The sequence below is a fragment of the Populus trichocarpa genome, chromosome 19 (genome assembly GCF_000002775.5).
Source record: "Populus trichocarpa isolate Nisqually-1 chromosome 19, P.trichocarpa_v4.1, whole genome shotgun sequence".
Classification (NCBI taxonomy): Eukaryota; Viridiplantae; Streptophyta; class Magnoliopsida; order Malpighiales; family Salicaceae; genus Populus; species Populus trichocarpa.
In genome coordinates this window covers 2135563-2151459 of record NC_037303.2, presented here as the reverse complement: position 1 = coordinate 2151459, position 15897 = coordinate 2135563, and the positions used below count along the sequence as shown (strand labels likewise).

Sequence of the window (15897 nt, the reverse complement as noted above, 5' to 3'; positions counted from 1 at the left end):
ATTTTTTATTTATAAATATATTAAAATAAAAATTATTAATTTCGTTTCGTTTTATTTGTAATAATTTCATACCAATTTAAAAAATAAAATAAAACGAAATAATTTTCATCTCATTTCAAATCTCGATCCCTTCTAGATTTTTCGGCTAAATTCCGTTCGGAATGTTCCGGTTTCATTCCATATGTTCTGTTCCAGTCTTAAAAAGCCTTTGAATCAAATTGAATCAGGTTCAATTAATTAATTAAACAATCAAAGTATAAAAAGCTCTTTTTCATTACTATTTTCATTAACTATGATATTAATTTTTTAAAATTAGATTTATCACTAATATATATGGTTTATATTCATGTTGTTTTTTTTTCAAGTTTATACTTTGTAGGAATTTAAGCAAAAAAATAAATGTTTTAGATTTCATTAGCCTTGATAATTTTGACCTAACTTTATATTTAAAATATTATTGTTAAAATATTTTAATTTTATAATATTTTAATATTTTATTAAAGTTGAATTGTTTTAAGTTAAAAAATTATTTAATATTAACTATTTAAAAATATTTTAAATTTTAAAATTATATGTATTCACGTCTCCATGATCCCCGTGGTGTCAAAAACAAATTGCCTAAATTTTAGGCTTTAGCAGTTCCTTTTTTGAAATCCTCATTAGTGAAATTTCACGACTGCTTTAGCAGTTCCTTTTTTGTGTGCTTTCATCTTAAACTCGTGACCAAAAGGTAAACACAATAAAATTTTAGATTATAATTAAAAATAAAAAATATAATAATTAAAGGGATCAAAATTTTAAAAATCAAGAAGTTTCAGGTTAAAAATGTGTTTATGAATATGGCAGTTTCAGGTTTAGAAACCAAAACTGCCATATTCATACTCTCTCTTAGACATTTTAAAAATGTGTGTAGAAAAATACTTTCACTGATGATTTATTATTTTATTAGGTTACTTTAATGATAAATCAATATAGTATTTTTATTTTATTTTTTGGATTTTCATATTGGAGAAACTCAATAGGATGAAAATATAATATTAATCAAACTTCAAATTATAATTATTTACAAAGGGACGAAGGACATCCTTTACATTAGGATGCTCCCACTCCACTACTGTCTCCCACCATTCTTCTGGACTTGAATAGATATTTTTAAGAGAAGGGGGAGGGGATGGCTGGCCATTTTCAAGCAACGGAAGACAAATCGGCATCCTCTTCAGCTTCTGACAATAGTCTACAGTAATATCTTCAAGAGAATTGCAAATCAGTTTTGCACTGCGAATGCTTTTCAGTTCTGGTAACCAACACAATTTCAGAATTCTTAACTTTGGGAGAATGACTTCCGTGATGGAATTGGAGCTGCTGCTTTCTTCATCTGTTGTTCCTATTATCTCCTCCATTTTCTTACACTCACAAACTTCAATCCTTTCCAGGTTTACGAGGTTTGGCAGCAACACAAGCGGGAACAGCTTCTTCATACTTTCACATCTATAACAAGAAAACACTTTAAGACCAGAAAACGTACCGTTACATGATGGCAATGGTGGTGGAGCAGAGCAGAACCAAGAAGATGAAACCAAACTCTCCATGTTATGGCATTCCCAAATGCTGATGCGCTTCAGTTCAGTTGCATTCTCTAATGACAAAACATCACATAAACTTCTTGCATCGATGCATTGACAAACCAGTCCTTGAATGCCATTTAAGAACTTGACCTGAAAATCTCCATCTCCGTTGATACTCAAATTACCCACCCCAACTGTTTTACTTGGAAAATCATAAGTGCCAAACCAATAACCTTCATCCATCATTCCTACTAAAATTGTATATGTGCTTAATGATTGGATCCCATCCCGAGATCTGAGATACTCCACGAAGTCAGAGAAACCTTCGAAATGGCATTCCAAACTTTCCAAATTTCTCAAGGATCCTACTTCCTTTCCTTTAACTGTTATAGGAGCATCACCTCGCGCCGTAAACTTTTCTAGTACAAAGACTTGCAGGTGAGAGAGTTTTGGTAATATCCCACTAGGAAACTCCTTTTCACCACATCCATTCATTCTAAGATACTTCAGGTTGGTTAGGCATTCCATTCCTTGCGGCATCTTTTCAAGTGCAGTACGAGAGAGATTCAACCTCTTCAGTGCCTTGAGCTTCTCTAATGATGGAACATGTCTTAATTTCTTACAATCATTGAGCAATAATGCTGTGAGACTGAATAAATCAGAGACAGAGTCTGGCAAATTTTCAATACCTGTGCAAGACAGATCGAGGACCTTGAGCCCATGCAATTGCTTGAAAAATGAATCCGCAATAAATCCCAACAGACGATTTTGACATAGCAATAGAGTTGATAGAAAGGGACACCTAGGTGAATAACTGGAAGGTATTTCTTCGATCTTGTTTTGCATTAGTGAAACTCTTGTCAGATTCTCCGTCCACTCCTCTGCATCTGGCAACTCTTTTAATTGCGCACCTGCTTTAACCATGCCTTTAGAGTTCTCTAGCTGTATTTGGATGGCCATGTCTCTAATCAAGTCATGCATCTTGACTCTTCTTCTACCATCAAACGTCATTTGAGCACTTTCTAATAAGCAGACATATTCAAGTCTATTAAGCATCGTGTGGCCCTCATCAAATGCATCTTTCCTGCTCCTCATTCCTTTAATTATTCCCTCATCGATCAAATAATCTATCAACCTCTCCCTCTGAATCACATGATCTTCAGGAAATAATGCACAGTATAAGAGACATTGTTGTAGTGCTCGATAACCTAGCCGATCATAACTAACCCTCAATACCTGGAATACCTTCTCATCCATGTCCCTAAATACTGATTCTCTCATTTTCAATAATGTATTTCTCCACTCATGTAGGTCATCCACTCTTCTTAAGCTTCCTGTCACTGTAATAATTCTCAGTGGCAAACCAGCACATTCCCTTGCAACAGCTCTCGCAATTCGTTCCACTTCTGGTGAAAGTGCTATATCACGTCCAAGTTTCTTCATGAACAAAGTCCAAGCTTCTCCCTCAGAAAGTGGCTTCACTTTGATTTTTTTATGGCAAGTCATCTGATTACAAACCGTTTCTGATCGAGTTGTCATTATCAACTTGCATCCTTTCAACCGGATAGGAATTCCCACTTTGTCTAGATGAAAATTGTTCCATAAATCATCTAAAATGAGAATCCATTTTTGTTTCTTCCTTAGTTCTTCTGACAATTTGGCAGCTCTATGCAGTTCATCATTTTTTCTTGAAAGATCTAGATCAAGATGTTCAGCAATAAGATTCTGCAATCTATTAATGCTGAAATCTTGAGACACAGTCACCCACCAAACATGATCACAAATATCTGGTCTATGTAGAAGCTCATTATGGATATGTTTTAGTATTGTTGTTTTACCAACTCCTCCCATCCCATAAATACCAATGGTTGGGACTTTATCATCCATTAACAAAGACCATATCACATTCGTATTCTCTTCAAATGCTTGACCCACTGGCTTTGTAGAGCTAGTAGGTAATGGAACTCCTCTAGTCTCACTTGTGTTGTATTTCAGACTTGCAGAAGATCTAGCTCCAGCGTCAGGCCGCACTGATCTTCGACTATTCTCCACATCCTCCTCCACTGGTTCTGTCCTGACTCTAACCATGTTCTGCACATCATTCATAATGACATCATTGTTTACTGATGGAGCAAATAGTTGGTCATAATATCTTCCATGATCAAGACACAATGGATCTGTTGGTTGGGATGAATCTCCTCGAGGCTCATCAGCTTGATTAATTGATGGCCTCTCACAAGAGCTACCTCTCTCCAGATGCTGCACTTGTTCTGTTCTCGGTACAGTTTCAAATGCATCACGCAGACGCTCCACATCCTCATCTTCCTGCATTAAATAGGTAGAGATTTCATTCAGCTGCTGCTCCTTTGAAAAGGCAGAGTGTATCTGAACCCAAGTACTATCAGCAAATTGATCCACTAAATCTGTTCTTTGTGTTGCTTCTCCTCTATTCTCATAAGCATCAACTCTGAGTCTCCAAGGAGAGATACTTCTGTCAACATGCTGAAAAGATCCTTCACCAGTGTTTTCCATGCCATTTGCCGCTTCTAAACGCGAATGAATTCTCTCACGCCCAATACCTTGTGCCAAATTACCAAGTACTGCATTGTCTTGTTCTTGTGGACAGGTGGAAATGTCAACATTGCTTGAACTTGCTATGCTTTTATGTCTTTTGTTGCCAACATGCATAGCTAGAAAGGCTGCTTCTTGAACTTCTTTAGGCACCTGACCACAAATGACAACATTATGCCCTCTCTCTCCTGATAGATGCCATTTGATCCTTGAAATGGAAGTGCCATTGGCAAATAAATGCCCACAAAACTTACACTTCATGCTTCCATTCATATCTTCAACTTCATTCCAAAACGGATCATCTGATCTACCCATTTTGTCCTATAGATAAAAAGGGTCAAAATATTGAATAAAAATTAATGGAAGTACATTAATTGGAAAAGGAAGGTTGAAACTAAAATAATAAGTTACAAACAGCAAAGAAACTAAGAAGAAAAAACAATGAATTCAAGGTTAACTTGGGGTCAATTTAGTATGAACTCCTTAAGGCATGGATTGTTACAACTGAGAAAGATCAAATTATTTATTTTTGGAAACTGTTGATGATCCTAACTTCAAAGTTTCTCATTAGAATTTCTACAACTTGAGTTTTCCTTGAAAGATTCAAACCAGAGTTACATGTGAAAAACAAAATGAAGAAGATGGAGTATAAATAATTTACCTGGATTCAAGTAGTTCTTCAAGTGCTGGTCTGCTTAACTAGTATTCAGGAAGAAAAACAAGATCAGAGAAGAATATATGGTTTAAAAATAACAAGGAAGTTGCCAGATGTTGAGCTCCAGATGATTCGATTCAATCAGAAAAGGAAGCACTGAGCTCCGGAAAGGTTTAAGAAATTTGAAGAGGGAAATTGGAAATCAATGGTATAATGAGATGAGATTTGGAAGAGAATGTTACAGTAGCAAAGATTCTTTTATTGTTTGACAAGAAGTTGCTAGGAAAAAAGCCATAACTTTCCTACCAAAGATTATATTACAAGATACAACATGTTGTTGCTGTACACCTCTATTTTGCTTTTCTTTTGTCTAGCGCTGCATATAATTAAAATCTTCAACAAAAGAATCAGAAGCTAAAAATTATTTTAAAAAAAAACATTTTCTGACAATAATGCCAAACACTTTAACTCGTGGACCCACCCCATTGTTGAAACTTTGAAAAAGCTGACCTGAAAATGTAAGAGCCTGAAGCTTAGCTTCAAGAGCTGTAAGTACTATGCTAGGAATGATTCATCAATGTCATTATCTGATCCACTCCAACTTCCATTCCCTAAAAATTTAACGAAGAATAGCATTAGCAATAAAAATAGTGCTTAGGGGTACTGAAACAACCGTTAAACCTATGGTTGGAAATAGAACTCAGGACTCAAAACCTACAGTACTTTGAGAATTTGTACCCGTTAAACGTTTATAAGAAAAAAATGTGGAGTCCATTGAAATAAAACCACAACTACCTTGAATATCTACACAAGTTTTTCCTAATAAGAATTCTGGTACAAAGCCTTGAATATGTACAAAAAAAATTGCTAATAAGAATCATAGTATTCTAGATGATAATACCTATTTGTAAAGTCCATACATATTCCTTATCTCAAATTAATTATGGCATGTTAACATCATGATTGATGAATTTTCCAATACTTCGGTTGTTTTAAATTCCGCCCTTTCTGAATTAAATTGAGTATCAGTTTAAGTAAGATTGTTAATCGAGTATAAAATCAAAAGATAGTGAAAAAAAACAGAGAGAATGGATGGTGAAAAAAGTTAACTTTGGTCCTTCTATTTTCTTGATTATATATTTACAGTCCCTGTAGATTTTATTATATGCCCAACTAGGCTTGGTCTTTCTATAAAAACTTTTCATTTAATTTTCCTTTTTTTAGAAAAAAAAAGAATTAAAATAACGTTCTTATTAAACTCAATGGACTCCATAATTCAAGTCGCAGGTTTTGTGGATTTAGCTACAAAGCTCATATCGATCTATTATGTTGTCGTTTACATATTTTTTTTAAAAAAAAATATTTATTTTTAATGTTTTTTTAAAGCATTTGGCTTATTTTAGATTGATCTCCATGATATGTTTCGTGTTTGTTTTGTACGATTAATTTGTTTTGATTTGCTTTTTACAAAGTCACAGGTTTTGTGGGTTTAACCACAAAGCTCATGTCGATCTATTATGTTGTCGTTTACATATTTTTTTTTTTTAAAAAAAAGATTAATTTTTAATGTTTTTTAAAGCATTTGGTTTATTTTAGATTGATCTTCATGATATGTTTTGTGTTTGTTTTTGTATGATTAATTTGTTCTGATTTGCTTTTTATAATATTATTACAATCTCATGATCTATGTCGTCATGGAGGGCAAACAATGATCCTCGTTGTATTTTATTATATACAAGCATTAGCTTTTTAATTTATATTTATATTTATATTTTTTATAATATTAAAAAATATTTTAACAACACCAACATGTTCATTCTTTAGTGTTAAGAAAATTAAATGAATACAAAATGTGGTTCAAATAATTTTTTTTATTAAATAGACTCGTTAATATTTTTTATATTTATTGACATAAATATCTAAATTTATTTAATTAAATATATATAAAAAAACGTGGTTAAAATAACTAAACACACTGACATTTGGCTACCAAACTAGCTTTTGGCATTAAGTGGTTTGACCCCAAAGGTCTCTAACCTGGTCCCAAATGCCAACAACCGAGCATAAAAAGGTTTCAACCTCATATGGTGCCTTTTTCCTTATTATAAATATAAAATAAAATTTAAGTCAAGGAGGTCCAGTCTTAAATGCTCCAAACGTTATCTATGTCTCAAGCTTATGTGATCCAAGAATTCATATTTATTATAAAATTATAATTTTTTATGAGTTTTTATCTTATGATTCAAGAAGTTTATATTGTAAATTCAAGAATTTGAAGTTTATAGTCAATTTTATAATTCATAAAAATATTTGATCCCTGAATTAGTTTTCTAATTGCATGTGTTCTTAATCCCTGAATTAGTTTTCTAATTGCATGTGTTCTTAATCCCTGAATTAGTTTTCTAATTGTTTTGCATAAATTCTAAAGAATAAAAATATTTTAACAATCGTTTTTGTGCTAAAAATGCTACTCTAATATTCGACTTTTAATTCAAATTGTATTTATATAGTTAAATGTTTTTCTCTTTAATAAATCCATTGTTGGATTTGAAAGTTATAGCTTATTTTATAACTCAAAATGGAGATTTGGTTTGGTTTTTAAGTTTTTTATTTTTGTAAAATTGATTGAAAAAAAATAGATCGGATAATGTCGGCTTGGCTCGAATCGGCAGACACAAATGAATAATAAATTTCAATATTCATGGTTGAAGATCGGCTCCGACCTAGGGCGTGTTTTTTAAAATAAACACGGTTTAACAATTATTTTCTTATCTTGAACTAAACTTTGAAGTGTATAAACTTTCACACTAAGTGTGTGTGTGTATATTATTCAACCAAATAATTGCTTGTGACGAGCTTCCCAGTATTAAAAATTTAAGATTATCAAATAATTAAAATTTTTATTCAAACCTATAAATTTTATGTTACAGATTAACTGTAACAACCATTTATCAAACAATACCTATAAATCTTTTATATTACAGATTAACTACAACACCCATTTATCATTCTTAAGGTCAATATTTAGGAATAAATGAATAAAAGCTACGTACGTACCAATATTTAATTTAAGTAACCTCAAAGACTACTAATTTAGCTTTTTGATATTAAAAGGGCTTATGTTGTTACTCTCTGCCTGGTTGAGGAGGTAAATCTTTCAAATATGTAATTTTAGTAACTTGGGCTAGTAAATTAAACCTAGGAATAAGATTATGGACTTTAGTAGAATTATAATTTTTAATTTTTTTATTTAATAATATGATAATAAAAATAGATAATCATAAAATTAAATACTAACCCAATATATATATATATATATATATATATAGACATAGACTGTGATAATCTCATAGAAAAAAATAAAATTAATTATGAAACTAAATTCTAAACCAACCCAAATATGAAATAAAAAAAACAAATTTAAGAAAATGATAACAAAAAAAGAAAAGGAAAGGAAAAAAAAAACTATAGATTAATATGGTAATCTATAATGAAATAGGTATAGGTAAATAGTGGTTCTCCCACACCTTTTTAGCTTTTTTTTAATTAAGAAACAAAAAAATACTTCATTAAACCAGTAAACTAGTATAATTTGAGTTATCATAACAAACCTGTAAATCACGTTAATTTTATAAAAAAACTATAATAAAAATAAATAAATTATAAAGTTGAATTCTAAATCAGCCGATGAAATAAACAAAAATAAATTTTAAAAAAATAAAAGAAAAACAAAACGCAATGAATTACGTATTATAATTTACAATAAAATAGGTGTGAATAAATAGTAATTCTCCCACGTCTCTTAGCTTTTCTTCTAATGGAAATTAATAACCCTATAATATCTTCCCTTTGGATGCTCTCTCGTTGCTAAATTAAAACATCTTTTTTATTGAAACTTTTTGAAAGTAAAATATTTAAAAATATAATATTAAGAAAAAACATTGTTATTTTAGTTTTTTTAAAATAAATATCATCGTTTTAATTTTTATAAATAAATAATATGATGTGGTTTTTTTAATTTTTAATACTAATATATTAATAAATATTAATTTAACATTTTTTTCAAAATAAACAGATTTTTAAATGCAATCAAGCATAATTCTGAATAGAAAAACAAATTATATTTTGATTGCGGGCATAATAATCTTGGCAGTACAAAAATAAATTGCCTAAATTTTACGACTTTTTTGGCAGCCACCTTTAGGAGTTCTTTTTATTAAATCAATATTATAGTAAAAAGATTATATCAATACAGATAAATAAATGATCTAAATATAATCAAACAATTAATCCATTTAATATAAAAAACATTACTGAATCCATAAAATACATTAATCCCTTTTCTTGTTTTTTTTTTTCTTCTCTGGTGCAATTCCCACGCGTCTTCTTTATGGGCAGCCCCCTTTTTCTAAAGGAGGCAGCCCCACTTTTAAATCCTTGTCAGAGACTATTTTGTAGCTCGAGGAGTCTGTTTCAAATGTGATACGTTTAACCGGTTTAAAATATTATTTATTTAAAAATATATTAAAATAATTTTTTAATTTTTAAAAATTATTTTTAATATTAACATATCAAAATAAATTAAAAAAATAAAAAATTTTATTTAAAAATAAATCAAATTTTTTAAAAATACAAGCATTTTCAAACAAGATAATACATCAAAAACCACAGCAATCCAACATGTGAGTGGAAAGTTGTGATTAAAAATTTAAAATACTTGAGTGCATCCAGACTGTTTCCTGGAAAAAAAAAGAAGAACATTACTACTTTTAGAGTGATTTAGACAGTGCATTAAGAGTTTGGAGTATGTTTATTGTTATTTTTAAAATATTTTTTATTTTAAAAAATATTAAAATATAAAATAACTCAAAAATTAAGAACAGGTCTTCAATCTTCACAAACTTTAATATGTATTAAGTCAGATTTGTGTAATTAGATTTATCAAGTTTGCTTAATTAAGATGGAATATTTATGACTTTTATATGTATTAAGTTAATATAATTTTTTTGAATATATAATAAACTTCTATTCATATTTCTGTTTTTATTGACAGTACATGGTGTGCGTACATCAGTCAATGAATTTGGAGTACAATAAACACCCTACCCCGCTCTTTCAAAACATCTCATGATTATAATTACAGGGATTCTAGTTGAAGTAGATAGATTTTAGATTTATATTTTAAATATTATCAGTTTAAATTTTATAAATTTTAAAGTTATTAAAAATTTATATGATGATTAATTTTAAAATTTATTAACTTAACTTAACATTGAAGCCTGTTATTTTTATTTTTTTAGACCTTGAGAACTTCATGACAAGTTAATTAAAACAAGTTACCAGCCTCAAATCTCCAGCAACATAATCTATAAAGATAAAATTTAAAATAAAATAATCAGTGATTAAAAAAACTGAAAAATTAATGTCGAGACAATGAAAATTAATTTGTTATATAATTGTACATATATGGCATACACTTTAAAGCTCCGAACATCAGTAAATGATTTAATAGAGAATGAAATTTAATTTTAAATGCAAATTAAAATAAAGCAAGGTGACTAATGGAGAAAGTAGTGGAATTCTACAAAGAGTAGAGCGTCGGGAATCCTTGCACACATTTGGTATTTTAATTATTCTTATTTCGTTTAATAACTCAATTGGAAGTTCAATTCCCAAAATTAAATCAACATAACACCAAATGTAACCCTTTTGAAAAATCATTCATCACTTTTAAATACGCAAATGATTATTAAGAAAATTCAACGACAACAACAATATACTCACGAGCAACATTAAAGTAAAGAAATTAAATCAATACAGATAAATAAATAATCCAAAAATAATTAAAGAATCAATCCATTTAATCGAAAAAAACATGACTGAATCAATAAACTACATAAATCCCTTTTCTTTTTTCTTTGTTTTTTCTTCTCTGCTGCATGCCCCACACGTCTTCTTAACGCCAAATGCCCCTTTTTATAAAGGAGCAGCCTATTTTTCATTGTTAAAAAATCATTTCAGTTAATAATTTAAACTTTTAGATAAGATCTCAGAATATAATTTATATTATTCTCTAACATATCCCCTTAACTCATCAAGTGAAAACCCTTTAAGCTAACCATCTAGGTGATGGTCCAGTGGTAAGAGCTTGGGACTAAGGGGTTTGCTCCCTCTGTGGTCTCAGGTTCGAGCCCTGTAGTTGCTCATATGATGACCACTGGAGGCTTACATGGTCGTTAACTTCAGGGCACGTGTGATTAATCGAGGTGCGCACAAGCTGGTCCGGACACCCACGTTAATAAAAAAAAAACCCTTTTAAGCTTGGAACTTGCACAAACTCATATTACCTTGTGTTTAATTTTTATCAAATAAATAGAAATAGTGAAATTTGAACTCGTGACCGTTTGGTTATCATAGCTTTGATATCATATTAACAAATCATCACAACCTAATAATTTAATTTTTTAAATAAAATTTCAATATATAATTTATATTATGATTTATTATTCATCACGTCTCCATGGTCCACACGTTTTCATCAAAAACCTAGATTTTAGGACTTCTGTGGCAGCTTTAGTTCTTCTTTTTTTGAAATCCTCATCAGAAACTAATTTGTAGCCCTTCAAGAAACCTTTTCAACGCGTCAAGAATCACAGCAATCCGACATGTTGTAGCCCACTTGGAATTATACAGCGTCCAAATTCCATGGCAAATAATTGGTTGGAATTGTTTTCCGAGGGGTCATTTTAAAATCTGAAAATAAAAACAGAAAATAGATCCAGCAAATGATTCCAAATATCTTCTAAATAGAAGAATGAATTATGTTTTTTTTATTTACCGTAAGGAAAGATATTAATGAATTTTTTTTAAAGAATCAATTTAAAAAATATATAACAAGTCAAAATCTAAACTTAAAACCTAGTCGAAGAACTGTGGCAAAAACAGTTTAAGGATTCCAACCTAACACATCAATGAGGAGAGGTTGAATTTTGTCTTGTATACTTGTGATTATTTTTTCTCGGTATCATTTTTACAAAAAAAACTATTATTATTATATGAAATCAATAAAAATTCTCTCACCAATCATTCATGGAAAATTCAACTTTTTTAATATAAAAAGTATTTTTATTAAAGAGGTTGAATTTTTAAGTTGTTGGTGAATTGACTTCTAATGTCAAAACTATTGATGATTATTTTAAAAATATATATATATATATATATATATATATATATATATATATACACACACCACACAAGTTAATTAAATTGGACCTAATTTATTGGACCGATATATGAATTCGTTATGAAGTGAGATTCACCACACCAGTTAATTAAATTATTTTATTTACATAAAATTTATATTTTTTTTAACTAATATTAACAAATTACAGTGTAGAAATCTTAAATTGATTGATGAATGATTTTATTTTTCAAGTTATCATTTAAGATTTTAATATATTTAATAGTTCGAAAATTATATTTATTGTTGGAACTTGAAAAATTATGAAGAAATTATAGTTTCATTGGCTAAGAAATGCAGCATGCCCACTTGGAATTATACGTCATCCAAATTCCAGGGTAAATAATAATTCCAGCATTAGATTAATTAATTACACTTTATTAGTTATTTTTTTAGATACAATTTTAAAGATGAAGAGATACAATCCGAGGTGAAAATATTCTTATTATTTGTTTGGCTTCAAATTAATGTTTTTTTTAATATTTTTGCATTATTTTGATATACTAATATAAAATATAAATATTATTTCAATAAATTTCCAAACAAAAAATACTTTGAAAAAAATCATTACTACAATATCAAATATTATCTTAGTCCATGATAGTATATTTGCCTTTTCAATTTAAAAAAAAACAAATAAAAATAAAATTCAAGATTTGTGTTTGTTTGGCAACATGATGTAATATGGTTATACCTTTATTTTGCCAATAAAAACATAAAAAATAATGTTTTTGTTATGGTCCATCACCTTACCAAACAATGTCCTAATTGACTCAGATTTTTTAAATAACTTAATTTTATGATAAAATTTGTTTTTGAATATATATCTTCCAAATCCTTACTAAATTATGAGAAAGTAACATTATAATATTTTTAAATCTGTTTAAATTTTTTGGTTTAAGATAATTTTTTAATATTATATGTCATTTATTAAGTTAATTCAAATTAATTATTTTTATTAAAATAATATCATTTTATTTTTTTAATTAATCTAATCAGATATAAACTAGGTTTGATTGGATCGATCAAATTTTATCAAATTAATATCTTATAACCGCTATTATAATTCCAAACAGATGCTTATGATTTGCTATCCAATCTGCACATGATTTTTCCATTAATACAAAGATCGTGTTTTTTTGTTGTTGAAAAATTATCAACCAATAACTTTTTATCTTTTTCCAAGCTTTTTGGTGATTTTTTTAATCTCAAATTCATGAACGAAAAAGGTAGCAGCGTGAAGCCTCGCCAAAAGCCCAAGATTAAAAATCACCAACATCACCCCCAGCAGATTGGAAAAATGCTCATAACCATTCCGGAAAAAACACACCTAGGCTACTATGAAAGTGGAAATAAATCGATATTAATCATCAAACAAATCGTTAGCAGAAACCACAAATAAATAAATAAATTGTTCATGCTACTCCATCTTATTGATGGGAATAACTTTTGACCAGCATACATAGGTAATGACTCTACTAAAATTACCTGACAAATTATCAGGCTTATAAAAAAACTTAATAAAATCAGAAAAAAAATCATTTTTATTCAATAAAATGGAGAAGAAAACTCAGCTAATAAATGTTCAATTCACTTTCCAGCCGAAAATAAAGAATAAAAGTATTTTTATTCAATAATACTTCTTGGCTCACAAATAAGCTGCCAACAATTATATGAGAATCAAATCTCTCCGATCACATGGTCGTTTAAAATGCTCAGCATTCAGAAAGCAAATTTACAGAATAAAAAGTCTAGTAAACTTCTTGATTTAGTGCAACAAGATAATGTAAACAAAATGTAACAGTTCAACTCACTTTTTCTCGAAAAAGGATCCAAATCCTCTGTCACCAATAACTTCTGGATTCCTAGGTCAACTCTATTCGACAAGCATCCCTCAAATGGGTTGGAAAAGATACCAGAGGCAAGAAAATTATAAGCAATAGTAGCAGAGAATATAGAGAGCATTATCTTAGCAGAAAAAAGTGATATAATGACAAGAAAAGCTCATCCTAACTTCCCTAGCTAGTTCTTATGATGGCAGTTTCAGGTTTAGAAACCAAAACTCATCTTCTGTGTAGTAGTTTTACTGAAATTCATTGAGGTAGAAGAATACTTTTAACACGTTTACGATATTTGTTGTGATTTGGATTGACCAGAATTCAAGAATGTTCGAAGAGATGCGATGAAATGAATGGATCTTCTATTTCCTGTATTATGCTATGGAGATGAGTTAATCTTCATTGTGAAAATGTTCCTAAATTCTTACATTTTTATTAACATTAAGAGATGAAGAGGAGTTGCGTATGGAGGTGAAGGTATAATTAATGCAGCCAACAAAATGATACAGAATAAGCTCAGATCAAGAGAACAATCGACACAGTTGTCCCTTCCACTTTTTGTCTCTCTTCCTTGAACTCAGAACTTAGCATCTATCCCTTTTATTCAGACAAAACCACCAGGCACTAAGTAGAAAACTTCATTTTGATATATATTTTTGTAAATGGACAGAAAAAACAACTTTATGTTGTTCATAAAGACAAAAAAAAAAAAAAACTTAAAAAATACAAATTAAAAAATCTTGAGGAGTTGATTAACCAATCCTTTTAGTTTTTTTTTTTTGTTTCTATAAATACAGAAAAAACTTAAAAATACAGATTAAAAAATCTTGACGAATGTAGAAAAATAGAATGAATTTTTGTAGTAGGAAAATAGATAGAGGTATGAAATTTTATTCTAAATATATCCTTATAAAAATTTCAAAATTCCAAGTCATGTAATTCGATTGTCATTCTTTTTTTAAATTGTCTTCTCTCTTTAATTTGTTTTTCTTATATATTTTAAAAGAATAATTTATTGCTAGTTAATGATATAAGATGATTTGTACTGGTGAATAGATATATTACTTTATTAGGTTACTTTAATGATAAATCAATATATTGTTTTTTATTATTTTTTGGATTTTTATCTTGGAGAAACTCAATAGGATGAAAATATAATATTAATTAAACTTCAAATTATAATTACTTATCTATCGAGTTAAAAAATATATATATGAATAGTCTTAAAAAGATAATGAAATAAATAAAAAAATGAAAAATGTTATTTATGTAATTGTAAGAACACAATATAAAAAAGAAATATTTCATATTAATAAACGCTCTTTCTATGAATTCATGTTAGGCTTCGATTTTTCTTTGAAATATGGAATTGGCAATACAATTTCAAACCGACCCAAATCCAACCATTGAGCATCTTTAATCCAAAAGCATCATGCAAGTAATTTTAATATTAATTAATAAGAATATCCAACCGTTGATTTAAAGGACTATTTTCATCATTCATAAAAAATAATAATTTAAAAAGAAAAAAATTCAAAGTTTTTGAAAAACGTGTGCTTTAACAATGTTTTTAAATATTAAAGATGTGATTAATTAAGAGCAGGTGATTGCTTCTGTTTTTAGTTGTTTTTTAAAAAAGATAAATAGATTTTTTTAATGTTTTTTTTATAATTTAAATATATTAATATTAAAAATAAAATAAATAAATTTTAAAAAATAAAAAAACAATTATTGAACATGAAGCGAATCTGATTACGTAACAATTACTAAAAGGGAAAAAATTAGAAGACAAATTTTAAAGGTTTTCAATCGTTGCCGTTACCTAGTGCAGTCAAAGACTCCATCCTTACTTTTAATGAACAAAACCTAGTGCTAGTTTTGGTGGCTAGTGTTTTTCCGTGCTGGATTAATTTTTTTAAAATATTAAACCAGTAAATTAATATATTTGAGTTATTATAACAAACCTCTAAATTACATTAATCTTATAAAAAAACATAATAAAAATAAAATAAATTACAAAATTGAATT

General features: G+C 28.7%; 2 protein-coding genes, 1 long non-coding RNA gene and 1 pseudogene across 3 annotated transcripts in view; 1 reads left to right on the top strand and 3 right to left on the bottom strand.

Annotated features, from left to right (window-relative positions):
- LOC18108053 (uncharacterized) overlaps nucleotides 1-15897 on the bottom strand; it is a 257452-nt gene that overhangs the window by 165164 nt on the left and 76391 nt on the right. The window lies entirely within an intron of this gene.
- The window catches only part of LOC127904811 (uncharacterized), a 98375-nt gene that overhangs the window by 10311 nt on the left and 72167 nt on the right, over nucleotides 1-15897 (top strand). Inside the window, exon 2 of the long non-coding RNA XR_008058242.1 lies at nucleotides 2076-2371. This is a non-coding gene — a long non-coding RNA (uncharacterized LOC127904811). The remainder of the gene's footprint in view (nucleotides 1-2075; nucleotides 2372-15897) is intronic.
- Nucleotides 1-15897, bottom strand: part of LOC18109910 (probable disease resistance protein At4g27220) — a 173184-nt pseudogene that overhangs the window by 147973 nt on the left and 9314 nt on the right.
- The window catches only part of LOC18110119 (probable disease resistance protein At4g27220), a 139592-nt gene continuing 124719 nt past the window's right edge, over nucleotides 1025-15897 (bottom strand). Inside the window, exon 3 of the mRNA XM_052449716.1 lies at nucleotides 1025-1888. Coding sequence (XP_052305676.1) covers nucleotides 1038-1888 — 851 coding nt within the window. The 3' untranslated portion in view covers nucleotides 1025-1037. The remainder of the gene's footprint in view (nucleotides 1889-15897) is intronic.